Source organism: Nerophis lumbriciformis, linkage group LG01 (assembly GCF_033978685.3).
Source record: "Nerophis lumbriciformis linkage group LG01, RoL_Nlum_v2.1, whole genome shotgun sequence".
NCBI lineage: Eukaryota > Metazoa > Chordata > Actinopteri > Syngnathiformes > Syngnathidae > Nerophis > Nerophis lumbriciformis.
In genome coordinates, this window is record NC_084548.2 from 2,507,501 (window position 1) to 2,535,414 (window position 27,914).

Below are 27,914 nucleotides of genomic sequence, written 5' to 3' on the forward strand. Positions count from 1 at the left end.
AATATCACCATGGGTGGAAGTTTCTGGCCATTAGCATGGCAAGCTAGAACCACAGTGAAGGATGACTTCTCATTCCCTGTGGTGCGAATATTCACCGTACGTGCTCCCGTTGTATCCACAGTGCGGTTCACAGGAATATCAGTTGCTGTGAAATAGTAATCCGTGTGCGGATGGAGAGATTGCGTCTTTTCATGAACCGGATCCCTGTCGTTTAGTAGGAGCCATTTTGTGGTCTTTACAGATGTAAACACACAAAGGAAATGAGACGTACGGTAATATCCGCGCGCTTTTTCTTCTTCTACGCGGGCGGGTGGTTGCTTACAGTAGAAGAAGAAGCGCTTCCTGTTCTATGGGGGCGGGTGCTTACCTTGGCGGTTGCTTGCGTAGAAGAAGAAGCGCTTCCTGTTCTACCGGGAAAAAAGATGGCGGCTGTTTACCGTAGTTACGAGACCGAAACTTTATGAAAATGAATCTTAATAATTATCCATATATAAAGCGCACCGGGTTATAAGGCGCACTGTCAGCTTTTGAGAAAATGTGTGGTTTTTAGGTGCGCCTTATAGTGCGGAAAATACGGTATATATATATATATATATATATATATATATATATATATATATATATATATATATATATATATATATATATATATATATATATATATATATATATATATACATATGTATGTGTATATCTGTTTCATGAGGGGTTCCCTCAATCATCAGGAGATTTTAATGGAAGCATTCACATACCATGGTTTATATAGGGCACAGAGTGGGTAGGTACAGGCTTGCGTAGGGGCGTGGTGATTGGCTCATGTGTTACCTAGGTGGTGTTTCTGTCTGTGGCGGCATGCTGTTACAATTTCGCTGCGCTTGTTGAGGGATGACAGGTCTGGACGGTAAATAATAAACAGTTTCTCTTGCAAGCATAGGTTGCATCTTTTATTACCACTATTGTAAGGTGTGCTGGATGCAAGAATTTGCCATGTTATTGAATATTCAACATTATTGTCTTTGAGGTCCCAAATGTGTTTGCTGAGTTCTGTGGTATTCCGCAGGTTTTGGTTCCTGAAAGAAGCCTTGTGATTGTTCCATCTGGTTTTGAACTCTCCCTCGGTTAATCCTACATATGTGTCGGATGTGTTAATATCCTTGCGTATTACCTTAGATTGGTAGACAACTGATGTTTGTAAGCACCCCCCGTTGAGAGGGCAATCAGGTTTCTTTCGACAGTTACAGCCTTTGTTGGTTTTGGAGTCACTCTGTCCGGGGGCCGACGGCTCATTTGTCACTAGCATAGATAGATGAACAAAGATACATTATCTGTAATCATTTTCAGACCAACTGTATGAAATTGGATAATTTTGTGGTTTTTGCATTGAAAAAATGCGGAGGCACACCACCAGCAGAAATAACTAAAAAAATAAACTCAATTGACAGTAAAAAGTCGTTGTCGCAATTGTTGGATATGACTTTAAAGCATAACCAAGCATGCATCAATATAGCTCTTGTCTCAAAGTAGGTGTACTGTCACCACCTGTCACCTGTCACCCCCCCCCCCCCGCCTCTATTTTTTTGTATATATTGTTTTTCAATTCACCTGACATGTATACTGTGTGTATGTACATCTATCCATTTTTTTTAACATAACTTTTTATGTACATGTTACAGGTTATATATATTTTATTATTGAATGTATCAAATGTGATGCATATTTAATGGACCACAATGGAAACAAGCCTTTTGGCTTTTTGTGCCATCCATTTGCCTTTTCAAAGCATTCAATTCTTTAAGATGTCAATAAACTTCTCAACCAATCAATCAAAACCTCACGCCGTGACTTATTTTGAGTTTTTTTGCTGTTTTCCTGTGTGTAGTGTTTTACTTCTCGTCTTGCGCTCCTATTTTGGTGGCTTTTTCTCTTTTTTCGGTGTTTTCCTGTAGCAGTTTCATGTCTTCTTTTGAGCTTTGTTTTAGCAATTAAGAATATTTCAGTTGTTTTCATCCTTCTTTGTGGGGACATTGTTGATTGTCATGTCATGTTCGGATGTACTTTGTGGACGCCGTCTTTGCTCCACAGTAAGTCTTTGCTGTCGTCCAGCATTCTGTTTTTGTTTACTTTGTAGCCAGTTCAGTTTTAGCCTCGTTCTGCATAGCCTTCCTTAAGCTTCAATGCCTTTTTCTTTGGGGCACTCACATTTTGTTTTATTTTATTATTTATTATTAGACACTTTTTTACCTGCACCTTGCCTCCCGCTGTTCCCGACATCTACAAAATAATTAGCTACGGGCTGCCACCTACTGATATGGAAGAGTATTACACTGTATTTTAGCCAGCATGGACTAATGTTTTGGCACTTATGTCAGGAGACAATCATTCCACAAAGAAAACGACGGACATGGTGTGAACATTTCTCTGGTGGTAAACAAGATGAGACAGAAGCCGGGTGTGCTCCCTCATGTCCACACTTCATTCTAGTTGACAGGCGACGTGCTCAAGAAGTGCCTTCTATGAATTAGGTCTAAGTGTTTGGCTAAGGTCAGTGTGTGTGTTTGAGTGTGTGTGTGTGTGTGTGTGTTCTTGTATGTCTACCCTTATAGAGACACGAAGAAAGAAAAGTATCTTCCATATGAGGAGGTGTGAACAAGTGATGACATAAATCATGGTCCCAATAACATTGCATCTAATAGACAATGTCTCAAATTGACTGTGTGTCGCTTTTAAACGTGCTCGCCCTTTGGTCAACATATGAAATAACAAGTGTGTGTAAGAAATTGAAATGCGCCTCCTCTGGTCAAAATTAATAATACAAATAAATGCATATGTATATAGAGACATACTGTAATAACTTAAAGTAAATAATGAAGATTAAAAAACAATTACTAACTTACTTTTTATGTGAAATTATTACCTTTTAATGCAAAGTGGTGACATTTGTCATATAAATTTCCGACTTTTATCACAATATTGCCAATTTTGTAAAATAGTGAATAGTAAAATTCCGATTATTATTATAATATTGCCGAAATATTAAGGTTTTCTCATAAAATTGTGACTTTTCTCGAGCAAAATGATGGCTATTTTCATAAAATTGCCAAGATTTTAAGTTTTTCTTGTAAAAGCGTGACTGTTATTGAGTACAATTCCAACTTGTATCATAATATTGCACAAATGTTCAGTTTTTCTTGTAAAATTTTTTACTTGTGTTGAGTAAAACAACAACTTTTATTACAATACTGCCACAATTCTAAGTTTTTCTTGTGAAATTCCAACTAATTTTTCACAAGAAGAGTTTATATATTGGCATATCATGTTGTAAATGCACATCTTTATATACCTAGAAAGGGTGGTCCTTATAACTTAAAGTAAATAATGAATATTAAAAAACAATTACTAACTTACTTTTTATGTGAAATTATTACTTTTTAATGCAAAATGGTGACATTTGTCTTATAAATTTCCGACTTTTATCACAATATTGCCAATTTTGTAAAACAGTGACATTTTTGTCATCAAGTAAAATTCCGATTATTATTATAATATTGCCAAAAATATTAAAGTTTTCTCATAAAATTGTGACTTTTCTCGAGCAAAATGATGAATATTTTCATAAAATTGCCAAGATTTTAAGTTTTTCTTGTAAAAGTGTGACTGTTATTGAGTACAATTCCAACTTGTATCCTAATATTGCACAAATGTTCAGTTTTTCTTGTAAATTTTTTTACTTGTGTTGAGTAAAACAACAACTTTTATTACATTACTGCCACAATTCTAAGTTTTTCTTGTGAAATTCCAACTAATTTTTCACAAGAAGAGTTTATATATTGGCATATAATGTTGCAAATGCACATCTTTATATATCTAGAAAGGGTGGTCCATTTTTCTCAGGTCTCAAGAAGGTAACAAATACAATAATTTATGTGTGTGTGTGTGTGTGTGTGTGTGTGTGTAATCAAGGCGCTGACAAATATTCATCCCTATGAACAGACTTGAAGTGTTTCAGAGCTTTAAATGAAGGATCAAGGGGAGACAAGATGTATTTGCATGGATAAAAACATTAATAGATTAATTATTTATACATATATATATATATATATATATATATATATATATATATATATACATATATATATATATATATATATATATATATACAGGCCGAAAAACCCAATACCTCCCTGCTTGGCACTCAGCATCAAGGGTTGGAATTGGGGGTTAAATCACCAAAAATGATTCCCGGGCGCAGCCACCGCTGCTGCCCACTGCTCCCCTCACTTCCCAGGTGGTGATCAAGGGTGATGGGTCAAATGCAGAGAATAATTTTGGCACACCTAGTGTGTGTATGACAATCATTGGTACTTTAACTTTAAGTTTCAATCAATCAGTCAATCAATGTTTATTTATATAGCCCTAAATCACAAGTGTCTCAAAGGGCTGCACAAGCCACAACGACATCCTCGGTACAGAGCCCACATAAGGGCAAGGAAAAACTCACAACCCAGTGGGACGTCGATGGACACACCTTCTCCTCATTCAATGTGTTTTCTTTATTTTCATGACTATTTACATTGTAGATTGTCACATCAAAACTATGACACCTGTGAAGTGAAAACCATTCCAGGTGACTACCTCTTGAAGCTCATGGAGAGAATGCCAAGAGTGTGCAAAGCAGTAATCAGAGCAAATGATGGCTATTTTGAAGAAAGTAGAATATAAAACATGTTTTCAGTTATTTCACCTTTTGTTTTGTTAAGTACATAACTCCACATGTGTTCATTCATAGTTTTAATGTGACAATCTATAATGTAAATAGTCATGAAAATTAAGAAAACACATTGAATGAGAAGGTGTGGCCAAACTTTTGGCCTGTACTGTATATATATATATATATGTATATATATATATATATATATATATATATATATATATATATATATATATATATATATATATATATATATATATATATATATATATATACATATACATATATATATATATATATATAATATATACTGTATGTTTATATATATATATATATATATATATATATATGTATACTATACAAATTCAATTAGTTGGTCGAGATTAGTTTTTGCCTCATCCTAAAAAATACATAAAGAATGTACTACAGACCTGATAAGTCCCAAAGAGAAAGAGATGATACAGTATTATCTGCTCACAGATGCTACCTGCTGGTTGTTTGAGCTCACTGCAGCTAGTCCTGGATACATTAACCCAGTGTTTGTCAACCACTGTGCCGCGGCCGTGAGATACAGTCTGGTGTGCCGTGGGAGATGATCTAATTTCTCCTATTTGGGTTAAAAATATTTTTTGCCATGCAGTAATTATAGTCTGCAAATGAGTGTCGGTGCTGTCTAGAGCTCGGCAGAGTAACCGTGTAATACTCTTCCATATCAGTAGGTGGCAGCAGGTAGCTAATTGCTATGTAGATGTCAAGAACAGCGGGTGGCAGTGTGCAGGTAAAAAGGTGTCTAATGCTTAAACCAAAAATAAAAAAAAGGTGAGTGCCCCTAAGAAAAGGCATTGAAGCTTAGGGAAGACTATGCAGAGCGAAACTAAAACTGAACTGGCTACAAAGTAAACAAAAACAGAATGCTGGACGACAGCAAAGACTTACTGTGGAGCAAAGACGGCGTCCACAAAGTACATCCGAACATGACATGACAATCAACAATGTCCCCACAAAGAAGGATGAAAACAACTGAAATATTCTTGATTGCTAAAACAAAGTAGATGCGGGAAATATCGCTCAAAGGAAGACATGAAACTGCTACAGGAAAATACCAAAAAAAGAGAGAAAGCCACCAAAATAGGAGCGCAAGACAAGAACTAAAACACTACACAGGAAAACAGCAAAAAAGTCCAAATAAGTCAGGGTGTGATGTGACAGATGGTGACAGCAGGGCCGGCCCGTGGCATAGGCCGTATAGGCAAATGCTAAGGGCGCCGTCCATCAGGGGGCGCCATGCCAGTGCCACAAATGTTGGAGAAAAAAAAAAAAAAAAAAAAAGAAAAAAAAAAGTTGTTACTATTATTTCTAAATACAAAAAAAATAATCTCATGTTAATTAAAATGCAAAGTAAAGCCTATTTAATAGAAATATTATTTGTTACAACATTACGCCCCCCCTCCTCCCCCCGCACGGTGCGCCCCCTCCCTTCCCGTATCATGACTCTTTTTGGACGTCACCACATCAAAAAATCAACACAAGATGTCAAAACGGCCAAAACTGTCAGGTGCCCAGGGAAGAAAAAAGAGAAAAGAAGAGGAGAAACGAGAAAAGACAGAGGTAGCAGGTAGGTAACGTTAGCCTACATGAAATTATTTGTCTGTTACAGTATGTGATAGTAACCTGGCTTTTTAGCATTAAGCTAATGTTACATGATTCGGCAATTGCTAATCAATAAATAGCTAGTTCTGTTTTAACGTCGGGTTAATATTGTGGAGGGGGCTAAATTGTTATGGAAAATAATAATGTAACGTTAGGTAATTACAGTACTCCCACCTTACATTCCTCAGGGACATTTGTATTAGATCTTTTAAGCAGGTGTTTTTTGTTTATATTGTTATTGCCTTCTGGTTAGCTAATGTTTGCCCTGCAGGTAATAGTCACTTTTCCACCCCTTTATATATTAGGTATAGTTGTAAGTAAAAAAAAAAAAGGTCAAAGACAAAGCTATTCGGGTTCTTGTGAGTATATACACTTCACTGCCATTTGAAAACGTGGACTTAATCAAGTCATCAGAATCAGGTAATACACCAATTTATACTCTTGCCTTCATGAAAGAAAGGAATCTATATGTTAAACATGCATGTATATTCATTAAAACACCTTTAACATGTAAACAAAAACGGCAAAATAAATAAATATAAATTATATACTGTATATATCAATGTATCTATTTATATATATATATGTATATATATATATATATATATATACATACGTGTGTGTGTATATATATATATATATATATATGTATGTGTGTATATATATATATATATATATATATATATATATATATATATATATATATATATATATATATATATATATATATATATATATATATATATATATATATATATGTCTTAATAAGGTTATCCAAAAAATAGTGCTCGATACCGTAGTAGAGCGCAATATATGTATGTGGGGGGATAAAAAATCACAAGACTACTTCATCTCTACAGGCCTGTTTCACGAGGGGTTCCCTCAATCATCTCCTGATGATTGAGGGAACCCCTCATGAAACAGGCCTGTAGAGATGAAGTAGTCTTGTGATTTTTTTCATATATGTATGATATGTGTTACTCATCAGTTACTCAGTACTTGAGTAGTTTTTTCACAACATACTTCTTACTTTTACTCAAGTAAATATTTGGGTGACTACTCCTTACTTTTACTTGAGTAATGCATCTCTAAAGTAACAGTACTCTTACTTGAGTACAATTTCTGGCTACTCTACCCACCTCTGCTTATACTCCAGTGCGACTTATAGTACTCCGAAAAATACGGTATCTCTCTTTTATTTATCCAACGACATCTGTGAGCTCTGTAAACTTTTCCATTTGGTCTAATTCAGACATTAAAGAGCAGCTTTTTAACCAGGAAAAAAACATGATTTTTTTTTTCAACTTGTCCCAGTTTTGTCAAGCAGTCGCTCGCATCAGTGCTTGTTTTTTTGTTGTTGTAATAGTTATTTATAGAAACGCGATGATGAAAGCAGACGTCTTTGTTCGGCGTTTTAAAACGTGCAGGGAAGTAGTGTGAAGTGTGTTTAGTAGCGTCAAGTCAGTGCGTGAGGGTGGATAAACGCTGGCCACCACATACTGTAAGCGTGCGTAGTCGGCTCATATTTTGTCTGGGTGTGCGTCAGGGACTCCAAACAGGGACGCCATTGTCCTGACTGAGGATTGGCAAGAGCATGGCGTTCTGGTCCACGGTAATCATGGCCCGGGCCCGGGATGAAAGACGCTATTGACAGAGTAAAGTGTCTTGAAGGGAGGAGAGGGAGAGGAATGTGGTGAGTTAGAGAATGGGAAGCAGCCAGAGAAAAGGGGATGTGAGAAACGTTTTGCCTTGTGGACTTTATGGCGTTAAATGGTCCCGCACTACACTGTCGTATCTTACGGACTACAGAGCGAACCGGGATATCCATCCATCCATCCATCCATCTTCTTCCGCTTATCCGAGGTCGGGTCGCGGGGGCAGCAGCCTAAGCAGGGAAGCCCAGACTTCCCTCTCCCCAGCCACTTCGTCCAGCTCCTCCCGGGGGATCCCGAGGCGTTCCCAGGCCAGCCGGGAGACATAGTCTTCCCAACGTGTCCTGGGTCTTCCCCGTGGCCTCCTACCGGTCGGACGTGCCCTAAACACCTCCCTAGGGAGGCGCTCGGGTGGCATCCTGACCAGATGCCCGAACCACCTCATCTGGCTCCTCTCCATGTGGAGGAGCAGTGGCTTTATTTTGAGCTCCCCCCGGATGGCAGAGCTTCTCACCCTATCTCTAAGGGAGAGACCCGCCACCCGGCGGAGGAAACTCATTTCGGCCGCTTGTACCCGTGATCTTGTCCTTTCGGTCATAACCCAAAGCTCATGACCATAGGTGAGGATGGGAACGTAGATCGACCGGTAAATTGAGAGTTTTGCCTTCCGGCTCAGCTCCTTCTTCACCACAAGGGATCGATACAGCGTCCGCATTACTGAAGACGCCGCACCGATCCTCCTGTCGATCTCAACATCCACTCTTCCCTCACTCGTGAACAAGACTCCGAGGTACTTGAACTCCTCCACTTGGGGCAAGATCTCCTCCCCAACCCGGAGATGGCACTCCACCCTTTTCCGGGCGAGAAAAAGATTTCCCTCGCCCGGACGCGGGTCACCGGGGCCCCCTTCCGGAGCCAGGCCCGGAGTTGGGGCACGATGGCGAGCGCCTGGTGGCCGGCCCGAAGAGGCAACGTGGGTCCCCCCTCCAATGGGCTCACCACCCATAGCAGGGGCCATAGAGGTCGGGTGCAATGTGAGCTGGGCGGCAGCCCAAGGCAGGGCGCTTGGCGGTCTGATCCTCGGCCCCAGAAGCTAGCTCTTGGGACGTATTTGGGCTCATTGGACCCTAATTAGAATGACAACTAAGAATCATCTTTTGATATGATGTACTTAGTCCATAAGTACACAAATGTGTACTTTGTGTTTAGTGACATGCCAATTCTTATTTTTACAGTTTGTTTTTTTCCAAATTCCTTTGTATGTTATACTCTTCTGACACCACCAGATGGCAGTATAAGTGTCCACATAAGCGGCCATAAGACCCCAATTCAGTAGTGTACACAATTTTAGAAATAAGAGCTAAAAGTTGCTGTCCACGCATGTGGCCACTAAGCCTTTAGAGGTGTTAAATTAATTGGTGTCTGTTCCGACTCCCACACTTGCAGTCAGGGTGCGCAAGACAACGTAAACTGTTGGCCAACCAAAAAGTAACCACAGAACTCTGTGGTCACCTTTTGGTTGGCCAAGCAGACGTGACGACAGGCTGTCCTCACTCAGGTCCGCAGAGACCTGGAGGGGGCGTGCCTTAAGTCCGGCTGGAAATCGGGAGAAATTCGGGAGAATGGTTGTCCCGGGAGATTTTTGGGAGAGGCATTGAAATTCGGGAGTCTCCCGGAAAATTCGGGAGGGTTGGCAAGTATGAGAGTCTGTTGAAATAAAAAGTGTTTCTCGCCTTCCTGTCGGTCATTTTTTTCTTAATAACGATCTCATCTCACAAGACCCTCGGGTGCTGTGAATGTCAATCAAGTGACGTCTTGGTGAAGATTGATGATCGCTAATTTTTAGGTAGATTTTTTAAATGCCTGGCTTTGAATCGACTGACATACCCTCCGTTCCCAGTTCCATCAACGGCACCTCTGCTGGTCGGAGAGAAGTAGTCCGCTCCATTTCGCCTCAACAACTCCCACAACCGTGTCAATCAAGCGATTTATTACGTTGTTGGAGTAAAATTGATCTGACATACCCGCTTTGTTTTGTGGTTCTCAGAGCTGGAGGCAGACGAGGCTGAAGAAAGGACCATGAGGTTGTGAGGACAAGAGGCAGGACAAAAGAAGTCATCACCTGGAAGTGGACTATACGTCGTTACCACCATGCTCTCACCTCTCGTCTTTCTCTTGATCCTCCCCCTGTCCACGACCACGTCTTCCCCTCCTCCTTTCCTGTCATTTTCTCCACCAGAAGGGGGTCTCACGCATTTGGTGGTCAATAACAAATCCGGCGAGGTCTACCTGGGCGCCGTCAACTGGATCTATAAACTGTCCGGCAACCTGACCAAGCTCCGAAGCCACGTGACCGGCCCTGTGACCGACAACCCTCGCTGCTACCCCCCGCCCGGCGTCCAGTCGTGTCCCTACGAGCTGGTGCAGACCCCCAATACCAATAAACTGCTGCTGCTCGATGACGCCCACAACCGCTTGATCGCGTGCGGGAGTACCTCCCAGGGAATTTGCCAGTTCCTTCGACTGGACGATCTGTTCAAGCTGGGCGAGCCCCATCACCGCAAGGAGCATTACCTATCCAGCGTTGCCGAGGCAAGCACCATGTCCGGGGTGGTCATCTCTCCCGACGTCTTCGGCGGAGGCGGGAAACTCTTTGTCGGCACTCCCATCGACGGGAAGTCGGAGTACTTTCCGACTCTGTCCAGCCGCAAGTTGATGTCCAACGAGGAGAACGCGGACATGTTCAGCTTCGTCTACCAGGACGAGTTCGTCTCCTCGCAGCTGAAGATCCCGTCAGACACCCTCTCCAAGTTCCCGGCGTTTGACATCTACTACATCTACGGCTTCAGCAGTGAGCAGTTTGTCTACTACCTCACGTTGCAGCTGGACACCCAGCTCACTTCCCCCGACGCGGGCAGCGAGCAGTTCTTCACCTCAAAGATCGTGCGGCTCTGCGTGGACGACCCCAAGTTCTACTCCTACATCGAGTTCCCCATTGGCTGCACCAAAGACGGAGTGGAGTATCGCTTGATCCAGGATGCTTACTTGGCCCGACCGGGCTCCCGTTTGGCTCAGTCGCTTGGTATTTCGCAGCGCGATGAGGTTCTTTTCGCCGTGTTTGCCCAGGGCCAGAAGAACAGAGCCAAGCCACCCAAGGAGACGGCTTTGTGTCTGTTCACAATGAAGCAGATCAAGGAGAAGATTAAAGAAAGGATTCAGTCGTGCTACAGCGGAGTCGGGATACTCTCCTTACCCTGGCTGCTCAACAAGGAACTGTCCTGCATCAACTCGGTGAGTGTCTGGTCCGGACTCTTTCGTCTGCTTGTGTTTGCATGCACTCGTCTTTTTACCAGGGATGCCCAAGCCCACTAATCCATCCACAAGTTTTAATGCAGTTTACCCAAAGGTTGGCAATCCAAAATGTTGAAAGAGCCATATTGGGCCAAAAATACCCCCCAAAAATCTGTCTGGAGCCGTAAATAATTAAAAGTAATATATAAGTCTTATAATGAAGGAAACACATGATGTAAGTGTCTATATTAGCTATATTAGCCTACTATCAAAATGACTTTAAAGGTCTTATATAAGTGTTTTAATGAAGACAACACATGATGTAAGTGTCTATATTAGCTATATTAGCCTACTATCAAAATTACTTTAAAAGTCTTATGTAAGTGTTATAATTAAGACAACACATGATGTAAGTGTCTATATTAGCTATAATAGCCTACTATCAAAATGACTTTAAAAGTCTTATATAAGTGTTATAATGAAGGCAACACATGATGTAAGTGTCTATATTAGCTATATTAGCCTACTATCAAAATTACTTTAAAAGTCTTTTATAAGTGTTATAATGAAGGCAACACATGATGTAAGTGTCTATATTAGCTATATCAGCCTACTTTCAAAATGACTTTAAAAGCTTTATATAAGTGTTATAATGAAGACAACACATGATGTAAGTGTCTATATTAGCTATATTAGCCTACTATCAAAATGACTTTAAAAGCCTTATATAAGTGTTATAATGAAGACAACACATAATGTAAGTGTCTATACTAGCTATAACAGCCTACTATTAAAATGACTTTAAAAGTCTTATAAGTGTTATAATGAAGGCAACACATGATGTAAGTGTCTATAATAGCTATATTAGCCTACTATCAAAATGACTTTAAAGGTCTTATATAAGTGTTTTAATTAAGGCAACACATGATGTAAGTGTCTATATTAGCTATAACAGCCTACTATCAAAATGACTTTAAAAGTCTTAAGTGTTATAATGAAGGCAACACATGATGTAAGTGTCTATATTAGCTATATTAACCTACTATCAAAATGACTTTAAAAGTCTTATATACGTGTTATAATGATGACAACACATGATGTAAGTGTCTATATTAGCTATATTAGCCTACTATCAAAATGACTTTAAAAGTCTTATATACGTGTTATAATGAAGACAACACATGATGTAAGTGTCTATATTAGCTATATTAGCCTACTATCAAAATGACTTTAAAAGTTTTATATAAGTGTTATAATGAAGGCAACACATGATGTAAGTGTCTATATTAGCTATAATAGCCTACTATCAAAATGACTTTACAAGTCTTATATAAGTGTTATAATGAAGACAACACACGATGTAAGTGTCTATATTAGCGATATTAGCCTACTATCAAAATGGCTTTAAAAGTCCTATATAAGTGTTATAATGAAGACAACACATGATGTAAGTGTCTATAATAGCTATATTAACCTACTATCAAAATGACTTTACAAGTCTTATATAAGTGTTATAATAAAGACAACACATAATGTAAGTGTCTATATTAGCTATAACAGCCTACTATCAAAATGACTTTAAAAGCTTTATATAAGTGTTATAATGAAGACAACACATGATGTAAGTGTCTATATTAGCTATATTAGCCTACTATCAAAATGACTTTAAAAGTTTTATATAAGTGTTATAATGAAGACAACACATGATGTAAGTGTCTATATTAGCTATAATAGCCTACTATCAAAATGACTTTAAAAGTCTTATATAAGTGTTATAATGAAGACAACACACGATGTAAGTTTCTAAATTAGCCTACTATCAAAATGACTTTAAAAGTCTTATATAAGTGTTATCATGAAGGCAACACATGATGTAAGTGTCTATATTAGCTGTATTAGCCTACTATCAAAATTACTTTAAAAGCCTTATATAAGTGTTATAATAAGGACAACACATAATGTAAGTGTCTATATTAGCTATAATAGCCTACTATCAAAATGACTTTAAAAGTCTTAAGTGTTATAATGAAGGCAACACATGATGTAAGTGTCTGTATTAGCTATATTAGCCTACTATCAAAAAGACTTTAAAAGTCTTGTATAAGTGTTATAATGAAGACAACACATGATGTAAGTTTCTATATTAGCTATAATAGCCTACTATCAAAATGACTTTAAAAGTCTTATATAAGTGTTATAATGAAGACAACACATGGTGTAAGTGTCTATATTAGCTATATTAGCCTACTATCAAAATTACTTTAAAAGCCTTATATAAGTGTTATAATGAAGGCAACACATGATGTAAGTGTCCATATTAGCTATATTAGCCTACTATCAAAATGACTTTAAAAGTCTTATATAAGTGTTATAATGAAGGCAACACATGATGTAAGTGTCTATATTAGCTATAATAGCCTACTATCAAAATGACTTTAAAAGTCTTATATAAGTGTTATAATGAAGACAACACATGATGTAAGTGTTTATAATAGCTATATTAGCCTACTATCAAAATGACTTCACAAGTCATATATAAGTGTTATAATGAAGACAACACATAAAGTAAGTGTCTATATTAGCTATAACAGCCTACTATCAAAATGACTTTAAAATTCTTAAGTGTTATAATGAAGACAACACATAATGTAAGTGTCTATACTAGCTATAACAGCCTACTATCAAAATTACTTTAAAAGTCTTATAAGTGTTATAATGAAGGCAACACATGATGTAAGTGTCTATAATAGCTATATTAGCCTACTATCAAAATGACTTTACAAGTCTTATATAAGTGTTATAATAAAGACAACACATAAAGTAAGTGTCTATACTAGCTATAAAAGCCTACTATCAAAATGACTTTAAAAGTCTTAAGTGTTATAATGAAGGCAACACATGATGTAAGTGTCTATATTAGCTATATTAGCCTACTATCAAAAAGACTTTAAAAGTCTTGTATAAGTGTTATAATGAAGACAACACATGATGTAAGTTTCTATATTAGCTATAATAGCCTACTATCAAAATGACTTTAAAAGTCTTATATAAGTGTTATAATGAAGACAACACATGGTGTAAGTGTCTATATTAGCTATATTAGCCTACTATCAAAATGACTTTAAAAGTCTTAAGTGTTATAATGAAGACAACACATGGTGTAAGTGTCTATATTAGCTATATTAGCCTACTATCAAAATGACTTTAAAAGTCTTATATAAGTGTTATAATGAAGGCAACACATGATGTAAGTGTCTATATTAGCTATATTAGCCGGGGTCCGGGACCGAGGCCCCTTCCCCCGAGAGGGCCCCAGCTGAGGCGATCCGCGAGAAGGACCCGACGCACGTCCAGGGTCACCACCGCGCCCACCGCACTGACACCCCGCCTCGTCCGCCTTCTCCGCGGCCGGCGTCACGCGCAGCAGGTAAGCTGCTTACCTGCCCGCCACCCCCGTGGCCGGGGGCTCGTAACAGGGGTCACTCCGCGCGCTCCGCCCGCGCAGCTTACCTGCCCGCCACCCCTGTTTCCGGGGGCGCGTAACAGGGGTCACTCCGCGCGCAGTGCGCTCACGAAAGGGGTGGGGCTCACCCTGGTTGATATAGACAGCAGGACGGTGGCCATGGAAGTCGGAACCCGCTAAGGAGTGTGTAACAACCCACCTGCCGAATCAACTAGCCCTGAAAATGGATGGCGCTGGAGCGTCGGGCCCATACCCGGCCGTCGCCGGCAGCGAGACGCGCTTGGAGGTGCGCTCAGCGCGGCTCCCATATGATTGCGCACTGGTGTGCGTCTGGGCCGTGACAGCGTGGCACGCATTGAATGTCTCTGCTGCATTGGATCAGTCTCCTTTCTTTAACAGGCAAAAGCTTTATAACCTCAGTAATGCCTTGCATTGTCTATATTAGATATATAACAACGGGCGGGTGCGGGCGGGTGCGGTTCTGATCAAATGTTACATCGGGTGGATGGCGGATGGTTGACGACTTTCTGATGCGGTTGCGGATGAAATAATTGCCTATCCGCGCATCTCTAATACATATGCATTTATTTTTTTTAAGTTAATTTTGGGCGGCACGGTGGCAGAGGGGTTAGTGCATCTGCCTCACAATACGAAGGTCCTGAGTAGTCTTGGGTTCAATCCCGGGCTCGGGATCTTTCTGTGTGGAGTTTGCATGTTCTCCCCGTGACTGCGTGGGTTCCCTCCGGGTACTCCGGCTTCCTCCCACCTCCAAAGACATGCACCTGGGGATAGGCTGATTGGCAACACTAAATGGTCCCTAGTGTGTGAATGTTGTCTGTCTATCTGTGTTGGCCCTGCCATGAGGTGGCGACTTGTCCAGGGTGTACCCCGCCTTCCGCCCGATTGTAGCTGAGATAGGCTCCAGCGACCCCAAAAGGGAATAAGCGGTAGAAAATGGATGGATGGATGGAAGGTAATGTTGCCTTTGCAGACCACACCCCTGGCTACAGAACATGAGTATAGAAGACTTCATCGGTTACATGCATTATTTTTTCCCTCCCCTGTTAAAGTGTTGGACGGCGTCCTTGATTGAAACGCGTTTGAGTCCCGAGGTCGCGCTCGACTAAAGCTGTGATCACCGGTCGGAATAATTCACACTTTGTGCAATTTGGTCGATGGCTTGTCTTCCCCCGTTCCTCCCAGATGAGCATTATGGGTGCCCTGTACCCTCATGAATTATTCAAGCGGTCTTCACCTCCTGTTATTCAGTCGATGCTCTGTAACAGCCCCGCCATAAATCTCCCCACCTCCCCCCCACTTTCTCTTTAGCGTCTTCCAAGTCCGGCCGCGTCATTTGCATGACCATTTCTCCCCTCGCCTTCCCGCTTCGTCCCCTGACCTCCTCTTTCTTGAAGACGGTCAACTTTAACATCCTCCACATCCTTTTTTATTTTGTGTGTGCCCCCTCTCATTCTGCAAAGCCCCCACCTTCCTCCTGGCTCTTTCCCCATCCCAGGCTGTGACCTCCTCTTGACTTTCCGCTGAGTGATGAGGTAAAGAGTGACTTAGTGTGTAAGCCGGCGTCTGAATGTGATCTGAAGGCACAATGCGGAAGGGAACAGCTGATGCAATGAAAGAGGGGATAGCGGATTGATGCAGACTGATGGAGACTGAAAGGAAGTTGATAGAGAGCGATATCGGGGTGGAGGGCGGGGGGGGGGGTTAGCGGCGACACCCGCTGAATTATTGTTGAGATGGTGCGGCGAGAGGAGGATGAGGGATTGAATGTAAAATAGGTGAGGGGCTCCACGAGGAAACGGAGCTTAAACGTTTCAATCCACACTCCAAAAAATGAAATCTAAGTAAGATGAAATATCTCAAATAAGGGTGATATTTGCTTATTTTATGTCTGATAAGATAATTCTTCTCACTAAGCCATACTTGCCAACCTTGAGACCTCCGATTTCGGGAGGTGGGGGTGGGCGTGGTCGGAGTAGAAGGGGGCGTGGTCGGGGGCGTGGCTAAAAGGGGAGGAGTATATTTACAGCAGAAAGTCGTCAACCACCCACCATCCACCCGATCTAACATTTGATCAGAACCGCACCCGCCCGCATCCGCCCGCATCCGCCCGCATCCGCCCGCATCCGCCCGTTGTTATATATCTAATATAGACGATGCAAGGCATTAGTGAGGTTATAAAGCTTTTGCCTGTTAAAGAAAGGAGACTGATCCAATGCAGCACAGACATTCGCGTGCCACGCTGTCACGACCCAGACGCACACCAGTGCGCAATCATATGGGAGCCGCGCTGAGCGCACCTCCAAGCGCGTCTCGCTGCCGGCGACGGCCGGGTATATGGGCCCGACGCTCCAGCGCCATCCATTTTCAAGGCTAGTTGATTCGGCAGGTGGGTTGTTACACACTCCTTAGCGGGTTCCGACTTCCATGGCCACCGTCCTAGCTGCTGTCTATATCAACCAGGGTGAGCCCCACCCCTTTCGTGAGCGCACTGCGCGCGGAGTGACCCCTGTTACGCGCCCCCGGCAACAGGGGTGGCGGGCAGGTAAGCTGCGCGGGCGGAGCGCGCGGAGTGACCCCTGTTACGAGCCCCCGGCCACGGGGGTGGCGGGCAGGTAAGCTGCTTACCTGCTGCGCGTGACGCCGGCCGCGGCGAAGGCGGACGAGGCGGGGTGTCGGTGCGGTGGGCGCGGTGGTGACCCTGACCGTGCGTCGGGCCCTTCTCGCGGATCGCCTCAGCTACGGCTCCCGGTGGGGCCCTCTCGGGGGAAGGGGCCTCGGTCCCGGACCCCGGCGAGGCGTCCCTTCTCCGCTCCGTAAAAGTGTCCATCTATTTTTTTTTTTTCTTCTGTTGTGGCATATGCAGCAGGTGCCTGCTCGTTTTTCGTATGTGGGTAACAACATTTAACTATGTATATATATTTCCCAATTGGTTTAACTGCCACCCGCCTGAATCTATTTAAAATCTAATTATTTTTTTATTTCAACCGCCCGACCCGACCCGACCCGACCCGACCCGACCCGACCCGACCCGACCCGACCCGACCCGACCCGCGGATAAAATCTAATTTTTTTTAATTTCATCCGCCCGATCCGCGGATAATCCGCGGACTCCGCGGTTGTGCCCGCAAACCGCGCATCTCTAATATATGTATATATATATACATATATATATATATATACAAATACTTGACGTTCAGTGAATTCTAGCTATATATATATATATATATATATATATATATATATATATATATATATATATATATTTATTTTATTATATGTATATATATATATATATATATATATATATATATATATATATATATATATATATATATATATATATATATATATATTAACACTCTTAGAAATAAAAGTGCTAAGTAGAACCATATAAGGTTCTTCGGCTCGTCCTCATAGGAGAACCCTTTTTGGCTCCAGGTAGAACCTTTTTATAAAGGTTCCACTTGGAACCCTTTTGGAGGGTTCTACCTAGAACCCAACATGAAGGGTTATACCGAGAACTGTGTGTGTAAGGTTCCACCCAGAACCCCCCATGAGAGGTTCTACAAAGAACCCACGCAGGGAGTTCCACTAAGAACCCTTTCATGTTTCAAGGGTTTCATCTAGAACCACACAGGGAGTTCCACTAAGAACCCTTTCATATTTCAAGGGTTTCATCTAGAACCCACACAGGGAGTTCCACTAAGAACGCTTTTGTATTTCAAGGGTTTCATCTAGAACCCGCGCAGGGAGTTCCACTAAGAACCCTTTCGTATTTCAAGGGTTTCATCTAGAACCCACACAGGGAGTTCCACTAAGAACGCTTTTGTATTTCAAGGGTTTCATCTAGAACCCACGCAGGGAGTTCCACTAAGAACCCTTTCGTATTTCAAGGGTTTCATCTAGAACCCACACAGGGAGATCCACTAAGAACCCTTTCGTTTGTCAAGGGTTTCATCTAGAACCCATGCAGGGAGTTCCACTAAGAACCCTTTCATGTTTCAAGAACAATAAATTCGTTTTTAGTATAAGTTTGCTGGTTTCAAGAAATGTAACGCCTATTGCATATCATTATGTCAAGATAATGGCACTAGCATTTATTTAATTTAAGAATATTTTTCAACATATTGAGCAAAAAGGAAAAGTGCACTTGTTGTTGTCAAGACTTGGACTTTGGCATGGTTTGTTTTCCCATGGTGCAAATGATTTGGACCGGACATGGCGTGAAGGTAAATACATATTTAATTTTAACACTCAAAAAAGGAACAAACAAAAGGCGCGCACAAGGGCGGAAGTACAAAACTGTCAGGACTAGGTCCTGGGGTTTAGTTTTTCCAGAAGGCAACGGAAAGTTGGCTCGGGCGAGACGGGAATGTGAGTACATATTTGTATTTTTTACACTAACAAAGGACAAAAAAAAGAGTACAAACAAAAAGCGCGCACAGTGGCGGAGAACAAACTATGAAACCAAAAGACTACAGCATTAATAAACAAAACTTACTTGGCTTGGACTAAAGTAGCAGCATGAAAGATGGACATGAAAAAACAAGTGTCAGGAATGTGCAGAGCATAAATGTGGTATGTCGCCTGCAAGACAAACGGAAAACAATGAACTTAAATACTACAGACATGATTAACGAAAACAGGTGCGTGACTCAAAACGTGAAACAGGTGCGTGACGTGACAGGTGAAAACGAATGGGTTGCTATGGCGACAAACAAGAGTGCACAATGAGTCCAAACGTGGAACAGGTGAAACTAATGGGTAACCACGGAAACAAGACAAGGGAGTGAAAAGCCAGAAACTAAGGAGTCCAATAACTAAACAAAACAAAACATGACTAAAACAAAACATGATTACACAGACATGACAAAAAATTTGGCTATAAAAACAAAAACTCGCACAAAGGCAGATTTATGGACAAAAAAACGAAAGACACTAACTGTGGCATAAATAAACACAACTTACTTGCGATGACGTGAACAGGGCAGCATGGACTATGAACATGAAACAGAGTGTGTCAAGAGTGATGTCGCCAGGCTGACTGCCTGGCAACTACAGGCTTAAATAGTGATGACATGATTAGTGAAAACAGGTGCGTGACATGACGATGTGAACCAGGTGAAACTAATGGTTACTATGGTGACAAAGGGAGTGAAGACAAGAACTAAAAAAAGTGTCCAAAAACCAAGCAAAACATAACGAAACAAAACATGATCACAGACATGACAGTTGTTAGTGAGAATATACTTATTTTAAGGTATTTTTTGGTTCATTGAGGTTAGCTAATTGTACTTGTTTTGGAAAGTCTTGACAAGCCAAATTTTCTTGTTCTATTGGCAGATAATTTTGCTTCGTTCAAATAAAATACCCCTCATTTTTGTATTTTTTGTTTTTGTTTTTGAACACTGACTTTTTGCAGTGCAACAACTCAAGTGTTCATATTGCGACAAAAACTGCCCGCTTATGTCGACGTTGACATACAGTCCACCCCCCCAAAAAATAATTATTTCTATGAACAAATATTTATGTCAATATGTTGTATACTTCCTCATTATCCTCTTAGCATCGTCAAACCACGTAAACCTGCTCGGCGGCCCGGTGGTTAGAGTGTCCGCCCTGAGATGGGTAGGTTGTGAGTTCAAACCCTGGCCGAGTCATACCAAAGACTATTAAAAAATGGGAGCCATTACCTCCCTGCTTGGCACTCAGCATCAAGTGTTGGAATTGGGGGTTAAATCACCAAAAATGATTCCCGGACGCGGCCACTGCTGCTGCTCACTGCTCCCCTCACCTCCCAGGGGGTGAACACGGGGATGGGGTCAAATTTCACCACACCTAGTGTGTGTGTAACAATCATGGGTACTTTAACTTTAATGGTAATTGTTATATATTGTATATATGATACAAGCATATATATCATATATATCAAATATTACATATGTTATATTTTATATTGCTACTACAGTACAATTTTTTGTCTATTTTATACCTGCATTGTCCTTTCCATCCTTACACTTTCCATCCTTTGTAACTGAGCTACAGTGTGGACTTTAACTTTTAACTTTTTAAACGGAAGCAGATTTTGACAACAAATTCTGCAGAAAAGTGTTAATATTTCAGATTGTTGGTGTTTTTTTTTTACCCTTTGCGTCCGTGTGTCGCCGCGTTTGTTGCGTTTTGCTCGATTTGAAAAGTTGTTGATGGTGGAGGCGGTCTGAGAAGTAAAAGAGGAGCGACGTTCATATGTTGTTAATATTCAGTGTTTTATCGTTCGTAGTTATTTTTTGTTTATCCCACATTCTTTCATTTAATAAAATAAAACTGTCATAACCTTGTTTGCATTCTATTTTGACATTGTAAGTTTGTGTATTAGCGTTCCGGGAAAAAAAAAAAGGAACTACGTCACGGTGACTTCCTGTTCAGTGCAAAGTAAGCTTCAAAACAAAAGCACGACAATATCAACCCAACCCAAAAGTTGGGGCAATGTTGATCCTTCATTGTTCTTTTTTTCCCGTGTAACCTCTTTTTTTTGTCTCCTCGGGCAAAACTTTTCGTTTCTTTGGTTGTTTTGGAGCTACGGCCATGAATGATAGCAATATTTGCACATAGGCGTTCTTCTTCTTCTTCTTTTTTTTCGTTTTCTGGCGGCACGCAGGCGTTCGCATCCACCTTTTTAACAAATGGGGAGAGGGGGAGTGACGTATGCAGTAAAGCAAGTCAGCACATTTGTAGTTTTTTGTGTGTGGCAGGGTTCCTGCCACCCTCCTCAAAGTCACTAAATGCCAGTAAAAGCCATTCAGGCCATAATAATCCTGAATTCACTCATGCTATTGAAGTGTTTTGACTACTGCTGTACTGTATCTATTTTATATTTCATGAAGTAATGCAGTGAATGCATGTATCTAATAATCAGAACCCACCCCCAGGATTTTGCACCAATTCACAAAAATGTACCATTTTCGCATAATTACGCATTATATTGCAAGTTTGTCTAATTTTCTCAAGTTGTGTCTGATTATAATATTATCCACGAATCAAAAGCGTTTGTGACATATCTATCCAATAGATAGTCTGTTGTGATCGAGCCCTATTCTGCCTAGCAACAAGTGGCTGTAAGTTACTTAAATTACGCAATATACTGCAAATTTGTCAAATTTTCTCAAGTTGTTTGATTATAATATTATTCACGAATCAAAAGCGTATGTGGCATATCTATCCAATAGATCAGGGGTGCTCACACTTTTTCTGCAGGCGAGCTACTTTTCAATTGATCAAGTCGTGGGGATCTACCTCATTCATGTATATCATTTATATTTACTTATTTATGAAATATATGTTTTTGTTAACAAGTTAAAGGTGTTTAATGATAATGCAAGCATGTTTAATACATATAGTTAATATTGTTAATACATTAAAGGTGTTTAATGATAATACAAGTATGTTTAATACATATAGTTAATATTGTTAACAAGTTAAAGGTGTTTAAAGATAATGCAAGTATGTTTAACACATATAGTTAATATTGTTAACAAGTTAAAGGTGTTTAAAGATAATGCAAGCATGTTTAATACATATAGTTAATATTAATAAGTTAAAGGTGTTTAAAGATAATACAAGCATGTTTAGCACATATAGTTAATATTGTTAATACATTAAAGATGTTTAATGATAATACAAGTATGTTTAATACATATAGTTAATATTGTTAACAAGTTAAAGGTGTTTAAAGATAATGCAAGCATGTTTAATACATATAGTTAATATTGTTAACAAGTTAAAGGTGTTTAATGATAATACAAGCATGTTTAATACATATAGTTAATATTAATAAGTTAAAGGTGTTTAAAGATAATACAAGCATGTTTAATACATATAGTTAATATTGTTAACAAGTTAAAGGTGTTTAATGATAATACAAGCATGTTTAATACATATAGTTAATATTAATAAGTTAAAGGTGTTTAAAGATAATACAAGCATGTTTAACACATATAGTTAATATTGTTAACAAGTTAAGGTGTTTAATGATAATGCAAGCATGTTTAACACATATAGTTAATATTGTTAATACATTAAAGGTGTTTAATGATAATACAAGTATGTTTAATACATATACCGGTAGTTAATATTGTTAACAAGTTAAATGTGTTTAAAGATAATGCAAGCATGTTTAACACAAAAAGTTAATATTGTTAACAACTTAAAGGTGGTTAAAGATAATACAAGCATGTTTAACACATATAGTTAATATTGTTAACAACTTAAAGGTGGTTAAAGATAATACAAGCATGTTTAACACATATAGTTAATATTGTTAACAAATTAAAGGTGGTTAAAAATAATACAAGCATGTTTAACACATATAGTTAATATTGTTAACAAGTTAAAGGTGTTTAAAGATAATGCAAGCATGTTTAACACATATAGTTAATATTGTTAATACATTAAAGGTGTTTAATGATAATACAGGTATGTTTAATACATATAGTTAATATTGTTAACAAGTTAAAGGTGTTTAAAGATAATGCAAGCATGATTAACACATATAGTTAATATTGTTAATAAGTTAAGGTGTTTAAAGATAATACAAGCATGTTTAACACATATAGTTAATATTGTTAACAAGTTAAGGTGTTTAAAGATAATGCAAGCATGTTTAATACATATAGTTAATATTGTTAACAAGTTAAAGGTGTTTAATGATAATACAAGCATGTTTAATACATATAGTTAATATTAATAAGTTAAAGGTGTTTAAAGATAATACAAGCATGTTTAACACATATAGTTAATATTGTTAACAAGTTAAAGGTGTTTAAAGATAATGCAAGTATGTTTAATACATATAGTTAATATTGTTAACAACTTAAAGGTGGTTAAAGATAATACAAGCATGTTTAACACATATAGTTAATATTGTTAACAAATTAAAGGTGGTTAAAGATAAAACAAGCATGTTTAACACATATCGATTCCTTTCTTTCATGAAGACAAGAATATAAGTTGGTGTATTACCTGATTCTGATGACTTGCATTGATTAGAATCAGACAGTGGTGATGATAACGTCCGCATTTTCGAATGGAGGAGAAAAAAAGTCCTCCTTTCTGTCCAATACCACATGAAAGTGGTTGGTTTTTGGCATCTTATTTGTCCAGCTTCCGTACTCCTTTGTATACACTTTACAAGAAATACATTGTCGGCAAACTCCGTAGCTTGCCAGCTTGTGCACGCCAGCTTTCTGAAACTCTTATTTTGTTAGCAGAACTGTGCAACTGTGCAGTCGGTCTTTGGAGTTTTTGACGACGGGTTCGGCGCCGGAGTCTGTTGAAATAAAGTGTTTCTCGCCTTCCAGTCGGTCATTTTAATGAGCTGGCAGCGGCTAGCGTCATCTCAGAAGACCATCGGGTGCCGTGAATGTCAATCAAGTGACGAAAGTGACGTCATAGTGAAGATTTACGATCGCTCATTTTTAGGACTATTTTTTTAATGCCTGGCTGGTGATCGATCGACTGACACACCCTCAGAGATCGACCGGTAGATCGCGATCGACGTAATGAGCACCCCTGCAATAGATAGTCTGTTGTGATCGAGCCCTATTCTGCCTAGCAACAAGTGGCTGCAAGTTACTTAAATATGAGAAAATAAATGAATTGTGCAACACATGTATAGTGTTTTTATTTGCAATATAAACACATTTCAAATCCCCATTGCGGATCATAACACATTTTTTTTCTCCTTGTACATCATCAACTTGCATATTTCATTAACCTTTGAAAGGTGTCATGGCCGACGGTGGACAATAAAAGTGTTACATCTCTGTCGCGAGGCCACATGGTGATGCACTCAGCGCCTCAGCGCCATGTGGCCTTGTAGTCAGGAGTGAGTGAGTGTGTGTGCTGGCTTACTTGTAATTATGCAAATGAGTGTACAGTTACATGATTGTCCTTTATGGCCATCTGTCGGGTTTGGAGTCGGCAATCGATCAAGGTCGCGTCGGAGCCACTCGCTCTGGGACGCGGCCGTGATGAATTCATCATCTCGTAGGCATGTTTCGCCGTTTTTGCCGAAGCGACACCTCGTCACGCCAGATCGTGCCAGTCCGTTTTCAGAGTGAAGATGGAGTTTGAGACAAAACGCCTCACCTTTTTTTCAACAGGGAAGTTTTATAAGGGTACGGGTTTTGGGTAAATAGTCCTTGACGGAACCTCGGCTTCACTGATAACCTGCACAATGGTGTGGATCCTAGTCTGCCTACTTTAGTGGGCTAGAATGTTGGTGGACATCAACATTAGAGCAGTGGTCACCAACCTTTTTGAGCCCAACATCCCTGATCTCAGCCAAAAACCAAAGCAAGATCTACCCCTGTGTCATCCATGTTATATGTTTGTGTGTGTGTATGTATGTCTATATGGATATTTATACATGTATATATTTGTATGTATGTGTATATGTATATTTATATATGTATATATTGATGTATGTGTATATTTATGTGTATGTATGTGTATATGTATATTTGTATATGTATATTTATATATATATATATATATATATATATATGTATGTGTGGGAAAAAAAAATCACAAGACTATTTCATCTCTACAGGCCTGTTTCATGAGGGGGGGTACCCTCAATCATCAGGAGATTTTAATGGGAGCATTCGCATACCATGGTATGCGAATGCTCAAAGACAATAATGTTGAATATTCAATAACATGGCAAATTCTTGCATCCAGCACACCTTACAATAGTGGTAATAAAAGATGCAACCTATGCTTGAAAGAGAAACTGTTTATTATTTACCGTCCAGACCTGTCATCCCTCAACAAGCACAGCGAAATTGTAACAGCATGCCGCCACAGACGGAAACACCTCCTAGGTAACACATGAGCCAATCACCACGCCCCTATGCCAGCCTGTACCCACCCACTCTGTGCCCTATATAAACCATGGTATGTGAATGCTCCCATTAAAATCTCCTGATGAGTGAGGGAACCCCCCCTCATGAAACAGGCCTGTAGAGATGAAATAGTCTTGTGATTTTTTTTCCCACACATACATATCTATATATATATATATATATATATATATATATATATACATAAATTTATATATACAAATACACACATATGAATATATACATATATAAATATACATATACACATACATACATACATATGTATTAGGGGTGTGGGAAAAAATCGATTCAAATTTGAATCGCGATTCTCACGTTGTGCGATTCAGAATCGATTCTCATTTTTAAAAAATCGATTTTTAATTTTGTATGTATTTATTTTATTTTTTTATTTTTTTTATTTTTTTTCTAATTAATCAATCCAACAAAACAATACACAGCAATGCCATAACAATGCAATCCAATTCCAAAAGCAAAGCCGACCCAGCAACACTCAGAAGTGCAATAAACAGAGCAATTGAGAGGAGACACAAACACCACACAGAACAAACAAAAGTAGTGAAACAAAAATGAATATTATCAACAACAGTATCAATATTAGTTACAATTTCAACATAGCAGTGATTAAAAATCCCTCATTGACATTATCATTAGACATTTATAAAAATAAAAAAATAAAAAAGAACAATAGTGTCACAGTGGCTTACACTTGCATCACATCTCATAAGCTTGACAACACACTGTGTCCAATATTTTCACAAAGATAAAATAAGTCATATTTTTGGTTCATTTAATAGTTCAAACAAATGTACATTATTGCAATCAGTTGATAAAACATTGTCCTTTACAATTATAAAAGCTTTTTACAAAAATCTACTACTCTGCTTGCATGTCAGCAGACTGGGGTAGATCCTGCTGAAATATATGTATTGAATGAATAGACAATCCTTTTGAATCGGGAAAATATTGTTTTTGAATCAAGAATCGTGTTGAAATGAAAAAAAAAAATCGATTTTGAATTGAATCGTGACCCCAAGAATCGATATTGAATCGAATCGTGGGACACCCAAAGATTGGCAGCCCTAATATGTATGTATATATATATATATATATATATATATATATATATGTATGTGTTTATATACATACACACACACACACATATATATATATATCCGCGACCGCATCACAAAAGTCGTCAACCATCCGCCATCCACACGAACCAACATTTTATCAAAACCACACCGCCCATTGTTATATATCTAATATAGACGATGCAAGGCATTAGTGAGGTTATAAAGCTTTTGCCTGTTAAAGAAAGGAGACTGATCCAATGCAGCAGAGACATTCAATGTGTGGCTAAGAGATATTAATGCGTGATACTATTATTTATCATTATTATAATATTATTGTCATTTCCATTAAGAAAGTGTTGACTATTGTTGCCAATGCCCTCAGATCAGGAGCGCGTTCCTCACACTTTGTGTGCGCAGTTGCAGCAAGCAGAACGAGGAATGTTTTAGAAAGACTAGGCCTATATTTTCGTTAGGTAAAAAAAATGTTCTGAATTTATTTCAATGAATATTAACTTGTTAACGTTATAATGCTCAAATAGGGACGAGGGCGGGGTGCACAGTGAAACAGTGAACAATTTCGCAACAAAGATGAACCTTTATTGATTGATCTGCAGCCATGACAAAATATCACTTTATCATCAAACTTGAATTATAATGAAAATAGACGGTCGCGACAAACAAAACAGGCTAAATAGCCTTACATTGTCGCCAATCGGAGATGCGCTTCACTTGAAAGCGAGGCCAAATAACTAACACACAGTAGTATATCTCCAATAGAAAAAACCCACAATAAACAACGCAATTGCCTTAATTCCTTTGCATTGTAGTGCGCCCAAACAACACGTAACCATCAAAATGATTTAGCTGACCGGACTCAATATAGGTTAGACATGGGCTTATTTGGTATAGCCTATAGGTAACGTAGACTCATTCGTTTAACATATCCAACCGTATGTCTAATTACTTTTTTTTTTGTTAGCACTATGCAGGAATAAAATTGCATCTACAGTGCCAGGATTCATGCGAATGCGCCTGGCCTCTAAAATGCGCCCTGCTGCGCTGAAGGAGCGCTCACTTGCGCCACTTGTTGCTGGGACGCGGTGCCTGATGAATAATTGACTGTTTCAAAGAGTG

The 27,914-nt window shown here is 39.3% G+C and overlaps 1 protein-coding gene across 2 annotated transcripts in view; it reads left to right on the forward strand.

The window, feature by feature from the left end:
- Positions 1-27,914, forward strand: part of LOC133615286 (plexin-A1-like) — an 811,576-nt gene that overhangs the window by 77,603 nt on the left and 706,059 nt on the right. For both annotated transcript variants that reach the window (XM_061973784.2, XM_061973792.2), the window contains exon 2: positions 10,058-11,301. In XM_061973784.2, the coding sequence (XP_061829768.2) occupies positions 10,162-11,301 (1,140 nt within the window). In that variant the 5' untranslated portion in view covers positions 10,058-10,161. The remainder of the gene's footprint in view (positions 1-10,057; positions 11,302-27,914) is intronic.